Below are 19,872 nucleotides of genomic sequence, written 5' to 3'. Positions count from 1 at the left end.
AGGAGCCCTCTTTGCCTTCGAGATGCTTTGCACCATGCTGGGGAAGCTCTTCGAGCCTTATGTGGTCCATGTGCTGCCCCACCTGCTGTTGTGCTTTGGGGATGGGAATCAGTACGTGCGTGAGGTAAGTCCCAAGGCTGTGTGGGAGAAGCATGGTTGCTGGGTATGAGCCTTGGCCTGCAGAGCCTCTGAAATGACATAGAGCCCCCACCAGTGGAACCCCTCAGATCCTCACCTGGGGCACTTGTGACTGGTATGGATTCCCCTCTGATTCCCTAAAGTACTGAAGCTTTACAAGATGTGTTTTCACTGTCCCTGTAGGCTGTGGCATGGGTTCTGCCCACAGACCCATATGTGTTGTCATTGGAGAAGCATTAGTTTTAGCATCAGACCTTGTCCCTTGCTCGGGTAAGGACACCTCTGAACATCTTCTCTCCTCCCTTGAGGCTGCAGATGATTGTGCCAAAGCTGTGATGAGCAACCTGAGTGCTCACGGGGTGAAGCTGGTGCTCCCCTCTTTATTGGCTGCCCTGGAGGAGGAATCCTGGCGGACCAAAGCTGGTAAGGCCACTCCCTTTTGTGTCTTCCTTAACTTCTGCTTTGAAAACTGCCCTCAATAGGGATCCACAGTTCTTGTTCTGTGTGTGTGGTCCCCAGTGCAGGGGCAAGGCCAAGACTCTGTGCCTTTAGGCAGTAGGGCCCTTCTATGGTTTGTGTGTGTGTGTGTGTGTTTTTTTTTTTTTTTTTTTTTCTTTTGGTACAGGGGATTGAACCCAGGAGCACTCAAACACTGAGCTGTATCCCCAGCTCTTTTTTGTATTTTATTTAGAGTCAGGGTCTCACTGAGTCTCTTAGGGCCTCACTTAGTTGCTGAGGCTGGCTTTAAACTTGAGATCCTCTTGCCTCAGCCTCCTGAACTGCTGGGATTACAGGCATGCGCCACCACGCTTGGCTGGTTTTGTGTGCTATTATGCCCAGAACAGGTCTTTGACTTGAGCCACAGCCCTAAATTAGGAAATCCCAAGCATGAAAGCTGTTCTGTGGCTTTTAGCTGTTTACCTCCAGTAAATTCTTTTTAGAAATATAATCATGGTCTGGAACCCTAATATGCAAAATAGATACAAGCAGAGTTATTATGGTTTGGAGAGGAGGAAACAGGCCTGAGAATTTTAGTGAATTAGTCTGAGTGGTAATGCAAGGCTAAGCCAGGTCTCTCCCTTCCTGGTTTTGTCCCTTTGCCTCGTACTACCTGCCCCCTTACCTGGGACCCTACAGCTTAGCAGGACTCAGGGGCCTTTGTTGTCTCTGTCTTCCTTCCTGGACTGCTTGAGCACAGTCTGCAGCAATCATAGGTGATTTGTTGACCTGTGTTCAGTGATTCAGTGCTGAGCATGTATGCTGTCTGCAGGGTCAGTGGAACTGCTTGGAGCAATGGCATACTGTGCTCCCAAGCAGCTGTCGTCCTGCCTACCCAACATTGTGCCCAAGCTCACAGAGGTGCTGACTGATTCCCACGTCAAAGTGCAGAAGGCTGGACAGCAGGCACTCAGGCAGATTGGCTCCGTCATCAGGAACCCGGAGATCCTTGGTATGCCTCTCCCGCGAGGGAACTTGTTCTGGTGGCCCCCTCCCCTTTGGACACTGCAGGAAATAACCTCTAAATGCTAAAGTCCTTTTCCTAGAATAATTAGTTGAAAGGAGTTTGGAAGCAGTCTTTTCTTGCACTGTTCTGGAACAGGCATCATTGACTGCATGCAAAGGGACACTGAGTCACTGGCTCAGGAACAGCTTGGTTCTGAGAGTTCCCCATCCACTGAGCTGAGCCGTGAGGTCAGCAATGTGGACCACAAAAGCACCATTGTGAGTGTTAGATTATTGGGAACTGATTATTTCATCTCATTATAGCAGGCCTGTGATAGAGGGCTGGGAAAGGTGAGTTCCTTAACTATGCTGTTTAGTTTGATTTTTTTCTAAGGAATGGGAAGAGGCTGATTGCTAGGAACCAAATCCAGCCAGCCACCTGGACTGGCAGATCACTTTAACAATTTATTTATTTATTTGTTTGTTTATTTAGTGGTGCTAGGAATCAAACCCAGAGCCCCATGCATGCTAGGCAGATACTACCATTGAGCCACATGCCTAACCCTTATTTTAACATTTTAAACTTCAACTTGGGGCATCACTTGCCTAGTGTGTTTATTAGGTGTTTGCTAACTTAGAAAATAATGAAGGTTTTTAAAAAAAAAATTTTTTTTTTTTTTTGAGAGAGCCTAACAATGAGTTACGATTCCAGCACCCCCCACTTTTTTTTTAAGGAATGAGTTTGGGAGAATTGGATTTTTTTAAATAAATAAATCATTTATTTTTGTGGTTCTGAGGATTGAATGCAGGCATGCTCTATCACTGAGTTACATCCCCAGCCCTTGCTAAGTTGCCTAGGCTGGCTTTGAACTACTGTCCTCCTGCCTCAGCCTCCCACATTGGTGGGAATACAGGTGGGCACCACTGTGCCTGGATAGAGTTTGAGGATTGTTGTTGTTGTTTTTTTTTTTAATATTTATTTTTGTTTTAGTTTTAGTTGGACACAATACCTTTATTTTATTAATTTATTTTTATGTGGTGCTGAGGATCGAATTCAGGGTCTTGCACATGCGAGATGAGAGATCTACCCCTGAGCCACAACCCCAGCCTGAGAATTTTTTTTTTCTTTTTTTGAGAAAAAAAGCTTTCTGTAAGGTAGAGAGGGCCATTACATAGTGAGAAATATTTTCGTTTTCTAAGAAGATATAACAATTCTAAATTTAATACCCTTGAAATATATAAAACTATAGGGAGAAATTAATAAATCCATTGTCATAATGAGAGAATACAGAACACTTCTCAATGACTGATAGGGCAAACAAATAAAATTTAGTAAGAATGCATGCTTTTAATTTTTTTATTTGCTTTTATTTACATTTTTTCAGCTTTACCATATATTTATAAGTAAAAATTTATATGTTTATAGGCACAACATGATATTTTGATACATGCATATACTACAAAATGATTACCACAGTTAAGCTAATTAACGTATCTGTCACCTCACATAGCTTACTTTTTTTGTGGTCTATTTTCCTAACAAATTTCAAATGTACAACATAATATTACTAATTGTAGTAACCATGCTGTACACTGGATCTCCAGAACTTACTCACCCTACCCCCCTGAAGCTTTGTACCCTTTGACCAACATCTCCTTAGCCCTGGTAACCACTAGTCTATTCTTCACCTATGAGTTCCACTTTGATAGTGCCCAATAGCCCTGGGTATTTCTAAGGCCCCGAACAGTCTCATGTCTATCACATTAGGAATCGAGCATGAATCTTTTTTTTTTTTAATGGATATGTAATTTGCATAATTTCAAATTTACTCTTAAATTGTATGATTTGGTAGCACTTAGAATATTTCAAAATTGTTTAAACATCACCACCGTCCAGGGCAATTTTATCAGTTAGAAAGAAACCTTATGTCCATTAGCAGTCATTCTTCAACCCCCTCCCCCTCTTTAACCCCTGACAACCACTAATCTACTTTCTTTCTCTCTGGATTTTCCTATTCTGAACATTTCATACAAACCATAGAAGACGTAAGTGACCTTTTGTGTCTGACTCCAATCAGTGTGATGTTTCATCTATGCTGTAGCACATATCACTCCTTTTTATGGCTGAATAACATTCCATAGTTCAGCTGAATATATGCTACATTTTGTTTATTCATTTATCCATTAACATGCATTTGGGTCATTTCCACTTTTTGGCTTAAGCTTAATGCTGCTCTGAACCTTTGAGTAATAGTTTTTGTCTAGATGTTATGTTTTTAGTTTGGTTAGACACTTAGGAATAGAATTGCGGGTCATTTGACAACTCTGTTAAACTTTTTGAAGAGTTGCCAGACTGTTTTTCAGCGTCCAGATGGCTGCACCATTTGACATTCCCAACAGCAATGTACAAGGGTCTCAGTTGCCAATACTTGTTATTCTCTTTTTGATTATAGACATCCTAGTGGGTATGAAGAAGCCTCTCATTGTGGTTTTGATTTACATTTTTTTTAATTTATTTATTTTTTTTTAGTTTTTCAGTGGACACAACATCTTTATTTTATTTTTATGTGGTGCTGAGGATCGAACCCAGCGCCCTGCGCATGCCAGGCAAGCACACTACGGCTTAAGCCACATCCCCAGCCCCTGATTTACATTTTTAATGAGGTATTTTGAGTGTCTTTTCATGTGCTCATTGGCTGTTTATATGTCTTCTTTGGAGAATGGTATATTCATATCTTTTGCCCACTTTTTAATTGGGTTATTCTTTTTTTATTGTTGGCCAACATGGATCTTTTTTTAATATTTATTTTTTAGTTGTAGTTGGACACAATACCTTTATTTCACTAATTTATTTTTATGTGGGGCTGAGGATCGAACCCAGGGTCTCAAACATGCGAGGCGAGCGCTCTACCATTGAGCCACAACCCCAGCCCCGCCAACATGGATCTTTATAGTGATTAAACTGTTTGGGCTTGTGGAAAAGATAAGCAGGTATTTCTTTTGGAATTTCTTCTGCTGAGCTATTGATGCTGAATTTTTTAGAACTCGTTTTTATCTCACCTTGACTGTTCTAAGTATTGAGTACTTCATTTCCAACAATGGTTCAAGCACTTTCATTAAACAGGTTTTTTCACAAAACCACTATTTGGTTGCTGGTTCCCAATAAGCTCCCTGGTTCCTAAGAAACAACCCTGCTGAGGCGCAGCACTTTGGTTGTAGCTCAGTGCACTCAAGCAGCCCATAAGTGCTGCTTTATCACCAGTTGCAGTGCAGAACGGTGACGGCTGTCACCTCTACACAGTGACCTCCTTGTCCTGCAAGTGGAGCAAGGATTGCTTTCTGTAGGTAGACTGGCTTCTGCAGCTGACAACTGGTAGGGCTTTAGGGAGGAGGTGCTTCAGTCTCCCTGTTCTTTAGTTCTGCAGACACTGTGACTTTGCCACTTCATAGACTTGTATAAACCAGCCTCTCTCCTGTGTGGATCTGCAGCCATTGCCCCAGTCCTGCTGGATGCCCTGACGGACCCCTCAAGGAAGACCCAGAAGTGCCTACAGACCCTGTTGGACACCAAATTTGTCCACTTCATTGATGCCCCGTCACTGGCCCTCATCATGCCCATTGTCCAGAGAGCCTTCCAGGACCGTTCTACAGATACACGGAAGATGGCAGCACAGATTATTGGCAACATGTATTCCCTGACAGACCAAAAGGTAGCAACCATCTGGGGCTGGTGTGCAGAGGATCTGCCCACAGCAGATAAGAAGGAATGTGGGCATTGGGCCCTGATTGTGTTTACAGGCAGAATGGGCCATTTCGGGTAGGAGGTAGAAATCTGGGCTCTCTGGGGCATCTTCAGGAGTGTGGCAGTTCAAGTTTCCACTAGTTTAGTCCTCAGCTGAGATTGACCCTGTAGGTCCCTTTTACAGACTGAGGTGGAGGAAAGACCTTTTCCTTGGACCTTTCAGGAGTTTTAATAAAGTAGCCGCTGCTTTCCCTCCTTACAGTGGTTTTTTTTGTTTTGTTTTGTTTTTTTGTTATGAATGTTTACTACTGTAAACCTCTTAGAGGAGTTTGGTCTAGTTTGGGAGACTAGCCTCTTTTCATTTATTTGCTCCCAAAAGCTTGCACACATGAGTTCAGCATCTATCACAACTCTGCACTGATGGACAAAAGAAGATAAAGGGAAATGTAATGTCAATCCTGGAAAATTTGAGAAAATGAAAAATTAGAAAAACAACTGGGGATGGTGGCACACGCCTGTAACCCCAGTGGTTTGGGAGGTTGAGGTAGGAGGATCATGAATTCAAAGCCAGCCTCAGCAACTTAGCGAGACCCTGTCTCAAAATAAAATATAAAAAAGGGCTGGGAATGTGGCTCAGTGGTTGCATGTCCCTGGGTTTAATCCCTATTACCGAAAAAAAGAAAGAAAAACAAAATATTTTACCCTCAGTCCCCCAGCACTAAAATAATTAATGCTTTTACATTCTATTTTTTAAAAAATTTAGATTCCTGAACATTATTATAGCAATTTATTCATAAAACTGATTTTTAGTAGTTATATAATGTCCCAACATGTTTATATACCATAAGTTATATAATTCTATCATTGGTCCTAAGGGTCCAAGGTTGTTTTTTTTTTTAAAACTATTTTAAAGGAAGGCTGCAGTGAACATAAGGCATTTTCTATATTTAAAGTTATTCCCCAAAGTTGAACGCTACATCACGAGACATAAACATTTTGAGATGAAGAAAGAGATGATACAGAAATTCTGAAAGGAAAGTACCAGGAATATTTCCTAAGGATTCCAGAATTTTGGGCAGGCCTTGGTCCCAAGAGAAGGGCTGCAGCTGGTGGCTCTGTCTGACCTGATGGGGAGGGGCTGAGCATCCTTCATAGGTTTCCCTGATCATTTGTTTGCCTGGTGTTCTCACAGGCCTGGTCCCTTGATCTTTGCTAGTTATACCACCCGTTCTGTGAGAAGTTAAGTTTTCATGTTTGGGGCCCCATTAAGTGCTTTCTATTAACAGAAGGGTGAGATCAGAATCCACAACAGAACAGGGCCTAGAGAAAACAGGAATTGGGCCTCTGCCTGAGTTGTCTCTTGTGTTGTGGCAGGACTTGGCTCCCTACCTGCCCAGTGTGACGCCTGGCCTGAAAGCCTCTCTTTTGGACCCTGTGCCTGAGGTGAGTCTGGGGAGGGAATAGCTCATGATTTTAGCCCAGCCTCTAGAAAATTGTTTCCCCAAAGCTGCTTTTATTCCTGTTGGGCAAAGGGAAGGAGGCTTGGGGTCCCTCCCTGTTCCTTCATGGCTATCTCATACTGAACTACATTGCCTCACTGTTCCCATTCTTGGTTTCCTAACAGGTACGAACAGTATCTGCCAAGGCCCTGGGGGCCATGGTGAAGGGCATGGGGGAGTCATGTTTTGAGGACTTGTTACCATGGCTGATGGAGACACTGACCTATGAGCAGAGCTCCGTGGATCGCTCAGGCGCTGCACAAGGTAAGGCCAGAGCTGGCACAGGGGCCGGATTGGAAACGCCTTCAGGGGGCCTTCAGAACCAGTGGATTCATTCTGCATTTGTGTCACAGGGTTGGCTGAGGTCATGGCTGGCTTGGGGGTGGAGAAGTTGGAGAAGCTGATGCCAGAAATTGTAGCAACAGCCAGCAAAGTGGACATCGCGCCCCATGTCCGAGATGGCTACATCATGATGTTCAACTACCTGCCTATCACCTTTGGGGACAAGTTCACCCCTTATGTGGGACCCATCATTCCCTGTATCCTCAAAGTAGGTACCAGTGATCCCTCTAAGGACAAAGGAATGAGAGCAATATGCCCCTGTTCTCCTAGAGAGCCATAGCTGCCTGTCTCTGGGGCCACTTTGAGTCTGGGTGCCAATGGAAGCCCTTGCTGACCCACCCTCTGCATATCTAGGCTCTGGCTGATGAGAATGAGTTTGTGCGTGACACTGCCCTGCGTGCAGGCCAGCGAGTCATCTCCATGTATGCTGAGACGGCTATTGCACTCCTGCTGCCCCAGCTGGAGCAAGGCCTCTTTGATGACCTTTGGAGAATTCGGTGAGACCTTTGGCCAAAAGGCCTAGTGGGCCTAGGTTTTACAATTTAGGAACTCCCCTTGAGGGATGAGGGGCAGAATGTTGTCAGGAACTCTCTCGGCTATCTCCAGACTCTTGATTTTAACCATTTTGTCACCTTCGAATTCCTGGAGCAGCATCTTTATTCTGACTCTGTTTTAAACAGTTCTTCCTCATTTAATCCTAGTTTGTATTCAGATTTCATGGTGGGCTGGGGGGGTAGTTCAATGGTAGAGTGCTTGCCTAGCATTTGTAAAGCCCTGGGTTCAATCCCTAGAACTGCAAAAATATAAAGATTTTAAATGAATGCTCTTTTATCTCAAAATTCCATTTCTAGGAATTTATTCCAAGAACATATTTAGTTAAGTACTTAGAACTATATGCAGAAGGATGTTTATTTCAGTATTGCTTATCATTTGAAAAACTTTGGAGTTCAGTTGAAAAATATCATATGGCACATCTACAGACTAGACTTTTATTCAGCCACTACAAAGAATGGTATGTAACAATATTGGCCGACAGAGAGCTTGTCAACCTGCTGTTCACAGGACAGTGCAGGTAGTGGCCCAACCATGTGTAGTGTAGGCACACTTCACATGTTATGGGGTATGAGTGTGTGTCAGTGTAGACAGAAGTGCTTATCTGGTGGTAATAGTATCAAGATGGTTGCAATTGTTTATGCTTTCTTCCTTTTTTTTAATTTTTTTTTTTTTGTAGTTGTAGATGGAGCAGAGCTGAGGATTGAGCCCAGTGCCTTACACATGCTGAGCAAGCGCTTTGCCACTGAGCCCTGCCTTCTTCCTTTATCTCTTTCTGCACTTCTTGATTTTTCAGTTTGAATATTACTATTATTTTTCTAACCATTAAAAAAGTATAAAACTGGGGCTGGGGCTGGGGCCTTAGCTCAGTGACAAAGTGCTTGCCTAGCACATGTGAGACACTGGGTTTGATCCTCAGCACCAAGTAAAAATTAAACAAACAAAATAAAGGCATGTTGTCCGTCCACAACTATAAAAAAATAAAAAAAAAAAACCTGTAAAATGTTATGGTTTTTTGTTTTGTTTTGTTTTGATACTGGGTGGGTTTTGAACCCAGAGGAGCCTTATCACTGAGCTACATTCCTAAGCCCTTTTGATTTTTTTATGTTGAGACAACATCTTACTAAGTTGCTCAAGGCCTTGCTAGATTGCTGAGACCATCCTCAAACTTGAGTCCCTTCTGCCTCAGCCTCCCAAATGACTGGGATTGTAGGTGTCCATACCTAGCTATAACCCTAATTCAGTAAAGTTCATCCTTTTAGGCTTCTCCAGGTTTCTTCACTTGTAATGCTCTGTCGGACTTGTTTCTTGTTAATTCTTCCCTTTTGTCTCTTTCTCATGACTTTTATTATGGAAATTTTCACACAAGCTTCATTCCTTTTTTTTTTTTTTTTTTTTTGCAGTGCAGGGGATGGAACCCAGGGCCTTGTGCATTCTATGCAAGCACTGTACCATTAAACTACACCTTAGCCCTATTTCTTTTTTGTTCACTAGTGGAAAACTTGTGGAAAATATATGGGAGAGTGTAAAGAAATGGAAACTGCCTTAACTTACCTTTCTAAGACCACCACCTTGAATATTTTGGGCACATTTCCATCTAGTCTTTATTCTGTGTAGTGCTGGGCTGTGCCCCATACTAGAGGCAGTGTGACTCTGTTCTTGGCTTCCTTTTCAGGTTCAGCTCTGTTCAGCTACTTGGGGACCTCCTGTTCCATATTTCAGGGGTCACAGGGAAGATGACCACAGAAACTGCCTCTGAAGATGATAACTTTGGAACTGCCCAGTCCAACAAGGTGGGAAGTTAGCTTTGCTGAGCAGAGGAAACGCCCTGGGGCCTTTCTTTGCTCTGGAGGCTTCACCACCCATGTTCTCTGTCCCCTTCTCTGGGCTATAGGCGATTATCACAGCTCTGGGAGTTGACCGGCGGAACCGGGTGTTGGCAGGCCTCTACATGGGCCGCTCAGACACCCAGCTGGTGGTGCGGCAGGCGTCCCTGCATGTCTGGAAGATTGTTGTCTCCAATACCCCCCGCACCTTGCGTGAGATCCTGCCTACTCTTTTTGGGCTTCTGCTGGGATTCCTGGCAAGCACATGTGCGGATAAGAGAACGGTAAGCTTTCTAGGCCTTGTTCTGGCCCAGCAGCCCCTCATGCCTTCTTTCAGAGCTCCTTGCACTGCAGAGCCTGGGAGAGGGCCAAGGGTCCTCTGTTTTAACAGAGGAACATTAATTATTTACTTAGTCACTCAGCAAATGTTTACTATATGGAGAAGAAAGGCAGACTTAGTCCCTATCCTGAGAGCCTCATTCTGGTGGAGGAGATGCATGTTAACAGATGTTGAGTGCAGCTTTGGCAAGTGCAGCATGCAGTTATACTTGCTAACGCTAGAGGCGTGTGGCCTAGAGAGAGGGTCAGCAGATGCTTCTCAGAAGAAAGAATGCTTAAAGGTGAAAGATGAGTAAGCCCTAGCCAGCTGTAGTGGTGGTGAGAGAATATTCTAGATAGGGAATAGTGCTTTAGATACAAGGCCCGGGTATGAAAAGGTCCCATTGTAAGCAGACCATGGCACACAGTAGGGGTTAGGCAAGGCCGCTGTGGCTGGAGCGAGGAATCAGGGAGGAGCAAGCTTGGCATGAGAAGGCTTGTGCACCGGGTGGGACAAATGGGGTTCAGTGATTTTGAGAGCAGGTACCCAATCTGGGCTGATGACCACTTCTGCCAGTCCCCCTTTGGTGCACTTATAGTCCCTGACCTTGGGAAGCAGATTGTGTATTTGATTTGAAGAAAGGTTTGCATGAGACCTTAGAGAGGAGATGGGTTTTTCCCCTTAAAAACATTTGTTCCAAATTTGGCACCCCTTGAGTAACCAAGATACGTTTTCAATGATCAGGGAAACTGGCCTTGACCTTGCATCCTGTGATAAATTTCATGTTCATATATAAGGTGCCTGCTCTTGTTTTAGGGTATGTATATGTGTGTGAAACTGAGTTCTTTCATAGTGTGTTTTGAGCACCGTGGGGCTCTTTATGGTAAGACATTGAAGAAGGTTAGTGACTCAGATAAAGCCTGGAGGTTCTAGGTCCTCATTCTGGAGTTATTCTCTTGGTGCCCTGGGTTTTTCAGGGAGTTGATATTTTTAGTTTTTTTGGTACCGGGGCTTAAACCTAGGGTTATGTATTATGTTTGAAACAGGGTCTTGCTAAATTGCTTAGGGTCCCATTAAATTGCTGAGGCTGGCTCTGAGCTTGCAATCCTCCCTCCGCAGCCTCCCGAGTCTCTGGGATTACAGGCATGCGCCACTGTACCTGTCTGGGAGTTCATATTTTGACTTGATCTTTGTTGACAGATTGCAGCAAGGACATTGGGAGATCTTGTCCGGAAGCTGGGGGAGAAAATCCTCCCAGAGATCATCCCCATCCTTGAGGAAGGCCTGAGGTCTCAAAAAAGTGACGAGAGGCAGGGTGTGTGCATTGGGCTGAGCGAAATTATGAAGTCCACCAGCCGTGACGCTGTGAGTATCTTCAGAGGGCCCTGCAGTGCCTGTCTCTGGGTTAGGGTGGGGATCACAGGAGCCCTGCCCCCAGAGATTCACCAGCCTTACTCTGTAAGGGGCTGTTGGCAGCGGGGTGCTGGCCAGGCCACTTGCAGATTTTAGTTTTCTTCCTAGTTTTCCTGTCAGTTTTGCAGGCTAAGAACTAAGCCATGTGGAAGGCTCCTTGAGTGGCCTTTGGAAACTGGAAATGATTCAGTACTCCTGAGGTTGCTACAGAGCAGTCCCTTTCATGTGTCACTCTACCAGCTAGGTTAAAGTGTGTGGTGCCTCCTTAGTGGGAAGGGAAATGTGTGCACTCGAGTGGCTGAGGGTGGCACAGATGGGGAGGGGTGTGCACTTGTTCTCAGGAGAGGAGTCATAAGAGTTGAAGTACCCAGTGGGTGGAAATGTGTTGTCTCTAGCAGTAATTCTGTTTCCATAGCAGCAACATTCAAGGGGTTTGGAGTACTCTATTTCTAAGATTTGACCTTACTTTCTAAGGTCATTGATCCTCGAAACACTCCTAGAGAGTAGACTGGTAGTGTGTAATGGGCCTTGATTTGGTTGGCAATCCAGAAGCAATAAGTGGATGGCCAGTTAGAAATGTAAGCAAGCAGCCAGTTTCTCAGCCTCAGCATTCTAGTCTGGTTTACTAGTCTCTAGTCTCCTCTTGTGTCTTATTAGTGTAGGTCTTACATTTGTTTTTTATACTTGCATTTGGCAAAGAATCAAAAGAAATTCTGTCACCCAAGAGAGTTGTGAATAATTGAGAAGTTACTGAATCCTTCAGAGGCTGAGTCATGCCTGTGAGCTACCCATAGTCCAGTGGCAAGGCTGGCACATCAAAGTGAGCTTCGTTATGGTGGAACTGATTGCCTAGGGAGCAGTGCCATCATTGGGCTGTTGGAGACCCAAAGACTTCATAGAGGAGGAAGTCTTTAGGTTGAGTCTTGAAGAAGGACTTAAGAGTTTTCCAGGAAGATTAGCAAAAGAAAGAGTTCAGGGGAAGGGGGCCAGGTCCTAGAGGTCTTGCCATTAAAGCTCTTAATTATGAAGTTTGGGTGGGGCATTCATAAAGGTGTATTATGTATCCTCTGTGTGCACGTGTGTACACAGTTCTGGGGTCTGGCATGTGCTAGGAAAGTGCTCTACCACTGAGCTACAGCCCTGGTCCTCTCTGCTTTAACAAAAAGTCCAACATAGGGAGTCATGGCTTGACCGGCTTATAGTCCTTGGCCTGAGTCCCTTTGCTTATTCCCCCGCCCCCCCCAGGCTTTTTGTGCCTTAATATACTGTGCTTGCACTGTTGCAGGTACTGTACTTCTCCGAGTCCCTTGTGCCCACAGCAAGGAAGGCTTTGTGTGACCCCTTGGAAGAGGTCCGAGAGGCAGCAGCCAAGACTTTTGAGCAGCTGCACTCCACCATTGGCCACCAGGCTCTGGAGGACATCCTCCCATTTTTACTGAAGCAGCTGGTAAGTGGATCTGGTGCACACCTATTAGTGTGACTTTTACTGTCTTCGTAGCTGTAAAACTCAGTAGGTTGCCTTTGCCAAGGCAGTGGAATGTGGGCCTCCAGGGGGAGTGGGTGCAGCAAGACCAGAAGTGACTTTGTGCTTTTCCTAGGACGGTAAGGAAATATGGGTACAGTGGAGGGTAAGGAGGTAGTTGGTGTAACTGGTTCAGACATCAGAGATGTGGCAAGAGCCAACTTCTTAGGGTTGTCCTCAATGTCCTTCTGCAGGATGATGAAGAGGTATCAGAATTTGCCTTGGATGGTCTGAAGCAAGTTATGGCCATTAAAAGTCGTGTGGTGCTGCCTTACCTCGTGCCTAAGGTAAATCTCAACACATAGCAAACACCAGGCCCTGAATCCACCATGTTAGTCCTGGGCCTGCTGTGAAGACCAGTTCTGAGTGCAGAGGTTGGGGGCTGGTGGTGGGTGGAGTACAGGGTCTTGAGATTTGCTGGAGCAGGCCCTCATCTCTGAGTGGGGTGTGGGCTCCCTTACTTGCCAGTCCATCCTCAAGAGCCGGTGCCACTGCTGGCACTGAGCAGGTGCAGTATTCATCAGGTTGCTGTTGTTCATCATTCCACCAGCTGACTACGCCACCTGTCAATACCCGGGTGCTGGCTTTCCTTTCGTCTGTGGCAGGTGACGCTCTGACCCGTCATCTTGGTGTGATCCTTCCGGCAGTCATGTTGGCCCTGAAGGAGAAGCTAGGGACCCCAGACGAGCAGCTGGTAAGGGGGCCACGATCATTCCTCTATCATTTATTAGCAGCCATCCTTACCTGTCCCTAACGATCTGTGCTCAGCACACTTGTCCCCTGTGGTTTTAGGAGATGGCAAATTGTCAGGCCGTGATCCTCTCAGTAGAGGATGACACTGGGCACCGGATCATCATTGAAGATCTGTTGGAAGCCACCCGCAGCCCTGAGGTGGGCATGAGGCAGGCTGCTGCCATCATCCTCAACATCTACTGCTCCCGCTCCAAGGCCGACTACACCAGCCACCTGCGGAGCCTGCTCTCAGGCCTGATCCGCCTCTTCAACGACTCCAGTCCTGTGGTGCTGGAGGAGAGCTGGGACGCCCTAAATGCCATCACCAAGGTGAGGGGACCACTGTCCCCACAACAAGCTTTTTATTGGAGAAAATTCCAGACATTTATAATAATAGATTCTGACAGGATTCCTCCATGTACCCATCACTCAGCTTCAACACTGATCAACTTGTGGCTAGTCCTGTTTCTACCACCCCCCAGCCCTTCCCACATCTGCATTATTTTGAAGCAGTCCTGAGAGGGAGGGCTGCACATCATCACTGCTTTTTTCTGGATTCCCACAGAAGCTAGATGCCGGCAACCAGTTGGCACTGATTGAAGAACTGCACAAGGAGATCCGGCTCATAGGCAATGAGAGCAAAGGCGAGCATGTGCCAGGGTTCTGCCTCCCAAAGAAGGTAGGTCAGGGCCTGGAGGTGCAGGGTGCTGCAGCCTGCTGCCTTCCTGTGTCCTCACCCCTGGCCTGGGTCTGCAGTGTGCGCTGTTGCAGTGGCGGGTCAGTCAGTCTTCATGCTTGAGTATTCTTCAGCGCCTTCACATACAGCGTGCTTCTGCCATGGTGGCCAGATGGGGACAGGGTGTGTGCTTCCCTTGGTTTAAGCTGTCAAGGCCACCTCATCCAGACCAAATGGGTTGCAGAGGTGGCAGCAGCGTTTGTTACCTCTGTGTGCTTGGTCTGTTGGGGCTTGCCCTCTTGTCACCATTCATTTAAGCCTCTTCCCCAGCCAGCCTAAATTGTCATCTCCTAGTTGACTAGAGGATGACTGTCAGGAGCACTGTGCTTTGGGTGGGAGACACGTGGGCCTGAGGCCTTTGGTATTGGACTCTCAGCTGTGGTTCCCTTGTCAGGGGGTAACCTCCATCCTTCCAGTGCTGAGGGAAGGAGTCCTTACTGGCAGTCCTGAGCAGAAGGAAGAAGCCGCCAAAGCCTTGGGCTTGGTGATCCGCCTGACCTCCGCTGACGCCCTGAGGCCCTCTGTGGTCAGCATCACTGGCCCCTTGATTCGCATCCTGGGGGACCGATTCAGCTGGAATGTGAAGGCAGCTCTGCTGGAGACACTCAGCCTCTTACTGGCCAAGGTGAGTGATTGATAGTTTTGGTCTTTGGGTCTGCTCAAATCTTAGAGAACAGATATCTTCAGGACACTGATGTGCGATACCCTTGGCAGCAACGTGACAGCTTCATTATGGAGAAACGGCATAGCAGAGGGACTTGAGCCCATGAACTCAGACTACACTGTGTCCAATTCCAAGTCCTCCTCTTAGTAGCTACATGGCCCTTGGGAAAGCCATGTAACCTCTGAGCCTGCCTCTGACGTCTGAGACTGATGACACTGCCTACCTTCTGTGGGGCTTAGGTGAACTAATGCCAAACACTGTGCCTGATATACTAAGTACTCAGTACATGGTGATGGTTGTTATTTTGAAGAATCAGTTTTAAAGTAAAAATTTCAGGGCCATGTGAAAACAATGAAAACACTGTTAAAGTTGCTTGAGTTCTTTATTACAGCCACATAAAGAGAAACGCAAAGAATCTGGTGAGAGCATGAAAAAGACATTTGAGAACAACCAAAGTGACTTCAGTTTTTGCCAAAAGTATAAGAAGCAAAGATTTAATGTGGTAACTGTTTCAGATGTTCTTAGGGGGTAGTAATTAAACCCCTTAGACTTAAAGTATAAATGGAGCCAAAATTCATTATTTTAAAAAAATCTTACACAAGGTTTGGAAGCAAATGCACACTTAAGGTTTGTAGTTTTTTTCCTTTGGAAGTGAGAGCAACTCCCCAGCTACCAAATGGGATTGTATCAGCCTCATTTTGTGACTTTTTTTTTTAAAACAAAATTAAATATCATCTTCACCTCATATTCTGTGCTGTATTCTTTTCTGTGGTATTTTTGGAGCTCTAGACACAAATGGAGCTCCTACCTCATGGAGCTTGCCCCTGACCTGAGTCAGTTGTCACCCATGGGCAGGAGGTTTTTGATTCATATTTACCATCTTCCCCTATTGCGTGCCTTGGAGCAGCCTACAAATCTGTCTGAATCCAGTGTTTCCAGATGTTCAATGTTATTGGCTTTGAATCTTTAGACAGACACAGGGAGATTCCTGTTTTTACAAGAACTAAATTTTCACTGGCTCCAACTATGTTTTATCAAAAGTGTGCCTATTGGGCTGGGGGTGTGGCTCAGTGATAGAGCACTTGCTTAGTACATGTGAGGCACTGGGTTCCATCACTAGCACCACGTAAAAATAAACAGGCTGGGGCTGGGGCTCAGTGGTAGTGCACTTGTCTGGCATGTGTGAGGCACTGGGTTTGATCCTCAGCACCACATACAAATAATAAATAAAAGTCTATCAACAATTTCAAAAAATTTAAAAAGTAATTGTTCCATCTGCAACTATATATATTTATATGTGTGTGTGTGTGTGTGTATTTTTTTTAAGTATGCCTGTTTTCTGTGTATAGTCAGGGAGTGAGCTGGAGTTGTATTGAGGTGGGTGCACATGTGTATCAGGTGTCTCCAAGGTCATTTGGGTCATGGGCTTGTTCCAAGGGCTCAGTGTGGAGAGCTTGGCCTGCAAATCTATTGTTTAGTAGCTGGTACCTGCTGTTATGTGGACATCTCCCTGCCATGGCACGAGAACTGTACTTCTGACCATCAGCCGCCTACCCTGCTTTTTAATGGATTTAGAGGAGGAGGATTTGAGATGCTATCCTTCTAGATGGGTTTCACTGAGCTAAGCTATGATACAGCCAGGGCTGCAAGGCAGCTCCCTCTGACAGTCACTGCTCCACCGCCTCCTCTTCCTCCTGCTTTCTCTAGTGTGACGAAGGATGCTGAAAACAGATGAGGAGGCTGAGCAGAACCTGTCTCTGCTATTATTGCTAGCCTGTGTGAGAGCTTGGTTAACTCCAGGTGGTTTGTGATTATTGTTTGCTTTCATTCCTGTAGCCTTGGAGTGGCCTTGAAGTCCACCACAACTATGATTTTTGTGGGTGTGTGTTTTTCCCATAGGTTGGAATTGCCTTGAAGCCCTTCCTGCCCCAGCTGCAGACCACCTTTACCAAGGCCCTACAGGATTCCAACCGGGGCGTGCGCCTGAAGGCTGCTGATGCGCTGGGGAAGCTCATTTCCATCCATATCAAAGTGGATCCCCTCTTTACAGAGCTGCTCAATGGAATCCGAGTCATAGAGGACCCAGGTGTCAGGTAAGGTGCTTCTGAGGGAGTGTGTAGCCTCCAGGAGACAAGGCAGCTGCGTTGGGCTGTGCCTGTGCAGGTAGAAGGCAATGGTGGGGAAGAGGCAGGGGTTAAGTCAATGCATTGGTTCCCTAGGGACACCATGCTACAGGCCCTGAGGTTTGTGATTCAGGGAGCAGGTGCCAAAGTGGATGCTGTTATCCGGAAGAACATCGTCTCGCTCCTGCTGAGCATGCTGGGACACGATGAGGTACAGCTGCAGTGGATGGCTGGGCTGGGGGCTCTGCTGTTTCTTGTCTCCTTTGTTTGAGTGGCTTCTCCATGTTATATTATTACTTGGACCACTCTACTGATATAATTGATTCTGGCTTAAAAAAATTTTTTTTTTGGTGCTAGAGATAGGACCCAGGGCCCCTAGCCTGTTGATTCTATGCAAGTAATATTTGTGCTGTTCCAGATCTCTCACCATTTTGTTCTCTAATTTTAAGTCACTTTCCCTCTCTACCCTCATTTCTCTTTGTAAATCAAAGATGTTCATTTTTTGGTTCAGGAAACATTTATAGAAATGAAGGGCCTTGTGTATGAGGCCTCGTGGTTGTAGACATTTAAGAAATTTAAAAATCTGGTAGGATAAATCATCTTTGCTGTTTGTCCAAGAGAGAGGATGAGACTTGTCTGGGGCCACACTTTATCCAGTTACAGAATCAAAACCAGAATCCAGTTGGGCGTGGTGGCACATATCTATAATTCCAGGGACTTGGAGCAGGGGAATTGCAAGTTTGAGGCCAGTGTGGATAACTTAGTGAAATCCTGTCTCAAATTTTTTAGAAGAGTTGGGGGTGTAATTCAGTGATAGAGGCTTGCCAATCATACGCGAGTCCCTGGCTTCCATTCTCAGCAATACACACACACACACACACACACACACACACACACACACACACTCACACACACACTCACACACACACACACACACACACACACACACACTCTCTCTCTCTCTCTCTCTCTCTCTCTCTCTCTCTCACTCACTCACTCACACAACACACAACCCAGAATCCAGGCCCTGTGCCTCCTGATTGTGCCCAATACCATTATCCTTGTCCAGTCTGGAAGCATTTGTTAATTGGCTGCCAAGCACTGCAGGTCCAGTCGGGGGGTGGGTAAGACTTTTCTTTTTCCCTTTTAACAACAACAATTCTGTTGTGGTGGCCTAATTTACATTTATAGGGCTAATCTTAGGAGAACATGCCTTTGGGTTCTGTGGTTTCACACTTCGTCGTGTGCATACACCTGGGCCAGCCATTGCTGCTGTGTTTGTTCACACAGCTCTGCAAGGCTGGTCCTGGTCCTCAGCTGCCATCTGGCTGTAGCCCTGGCTTCTGTGGATACAGATGAGAGCATCTGTCCTCTTTTGGTCACAGTCAACAAGGGCTTTTACAGGGTCATGAACAACACAAATGTTAGTATTTAAACAAATTTGCAGTTTACCACAATGGAGCTTAAAATAGCTTGCTTTGGAGAGAGTGGGCATCAGAGCTGGCTTTGTCCTTGCTTACCTAGGCTTCTGCTTCTTCTTCCCCTTAGAACTTCCACTTGGATTGAAGGTGGCAGTTGGTGCTGGCCTGGCATCAGCTTCCCCGCAAATTGTTGGTTTGGAGGGATGTGTGTCAAGCTGGCATCTACTAATAATACAGCATATAAAATCCCCTCTGTTTTCTAGAGACAGTTAGCCAAGGTGGGAGTAACCAGGAGCTCTTTGTGTACCTGGCCTTGATTTTGATAGAAAACGCTCACTTAGCTGGGTGTGGTGGCGCATGCCTGTAATCCCAATGACTCAGGAGCCTGAGACAGGAGGATCTTGAGTTCAAAGCCAGATTCATCAAAAGTGAGGTGCTAGCAATTCAGGCTGAGGATGAGGCTCAGTGTTAAGTGCCGCTGGGTTCAATCCCTGGCACCAAACAAACCAGAAAACCCCCCGCATACGACATGTGCATACGTGCGCACACACACACACACTTGTACAGTCCAGAATCTAGGCTCTGACTCCTGGTTATGCTTGTTCCAATTCCATAATCCCTGTCCATTTTGGAAGCATTTGTCAAGTACCCATTGGCTGTAGTGACCCAGTAGAGGCAGCAGACAGTCATCTGGGTACAAGATGACACACAGATTTGTTGGGAAAAGGGGGCTTAGTGGTTGTTTTCTTGCTGCCTTCCCAGGTGGCCGTGGGCAGGTGGCTCCCCTCTTTGTGCTGCGGTCTTTCCCAGCTGTACCCCTTCTGTCTCAGGGCTGTTGAGAGTAACTGAGAGACTAAATGTAAAGCATTCAGATTTCCCGAGGAGAAAGGTGCTATGTAAATACAGTTATTGTTGCTATTGTGATGATGATTACCATATGCACACACACTGGAGTTTTCTATAATTACGTGAAGTGCTTGCTGGGCATGTAATTTTTAACTCTCCACCAAGTGGCAGTTGCAGTGAATGGCAGTCCCAATCTGGTACTGGGAACACAGTGCCTGGAGTAAGGCCTGGCTTCAGAGTTGCTGAGTTTATTTGTTCCATCTTCTTCTCTGCCCTCCCTCCTGGGCCCCGGCCTTACTCCCTATCACTCCCCATTCTGCTCTCCAGGACAATACTCGGATCTCCTCAGCTGGGTGCCTGGGGGAGCTGTGTGCCTTTTTGACGGAAGAGGAGCTTAACACTGTCCTTCAGCAGTGCTTACTGGGTAAGTCTCTTGTATGGAGGGAGTTCCCCTTCATGGGCTTGGGCCCCTTAGCCCCAGGGAAGAGGCCCTGGGCACCAGTCTCCCCTTCCCCTCAGATGATCTTGTAGCACCTGGAATACCCCTTCCTTGG

At 46.0% G+C, this 19,872-nt stretch overlaps 1 protein-coding gene across 1 annotated transcript in view; it reads left to right on the top strand.

Annotated features, from left to right (window-relative positions):
- The window catches only part of Gcn1 (GCN1 activator of EIF2AK4), a 62,070-nt gene that overhangs the window by 38,450 nt on the left and 3,748 nt on the right, over positions 1-19,872 (top strand). The window contains exons 35-54 of the mRNA XM_026403381.2: positions 3-124; positions 447-561; positions 1,409-1,588; positions 5,071-5,291; positions 6,698-6,766; positions 6,948-7,086; positions 7,176-7,372; positions 7,519-7,661; positions 9,392-9,509; positions 9,611-9,826; positions 11,062-11,226; positions 12,560-12,721; positions 12,991-13,083; positions 13,347-13,490; positions 13,589-13,858; positions 14,094-14,207; positions 14,659-14,889; positions 16,828-17,021; positions 17,148-17,262; positions 19,646-19,742. Coding sequence (XP_026259166.2) covers positions 3-124; positions 447-561; positions 1,409-1,588; positions 5,071-5,291; positions 6,698-6,766; positions 6,948-7,086; positions 7,176-7,372; positions 7,519-7,661; positions 9,392-9,509; positions 9,611-9,826; positions 11,062-11,226; positions 12,560-12,721; positions 12,991-13,083; positions 13,347-13,490; positions 13,589-13,858; positions 14,094-14,207; positions 14,659-14,889; positions 16,828-17,021; positions 17,148-17,262; positions 19,646-19,742 — 3,105 coding nt within the window. The remainder of the gene's footprint in view (positions 1-2; positions 125-446; positions 562-1,408; positions 1,589-5,070; positions 5,292-6,697; positions 6,767-6,947; positions 7,087-7,175; positions 7,373-7,518; positions 7,662-9,391; positions 9,510-9,610; positions 9,827-11,061; positions 11,227-12,559; positions 12,722-12,990; positions 13,084-13,346; positions 13,491-13,588; positions 13,859-14,093; positions 14,208-14,658; positions 14,890-16,827; positions 17,022-17,147; positions 17,263-19,645; positions 19,743-19,872) is intronic.

The sequence above is a fragment of the Urocitellus parryii genome, chromosome 3 (genome assembly GCF_045843805.1).
Source record: "Urocitellus parryii isolate mUroPar1 chromosome 3, mUroPar1.hap1, whole genome shotgun sequence".
Classification (NCBI taxonomy): domain Eukaryota; kingdom Metazoa; phylum Chordata; class Mammalia; order Rodentia; family Sciuridae; genus Urocitellus; species Urocitellus parryii.
Note: the sequence above shows the minus strand (reverse complement) of the source record. Positions and strands in the feature narration are given on the sequence as shown.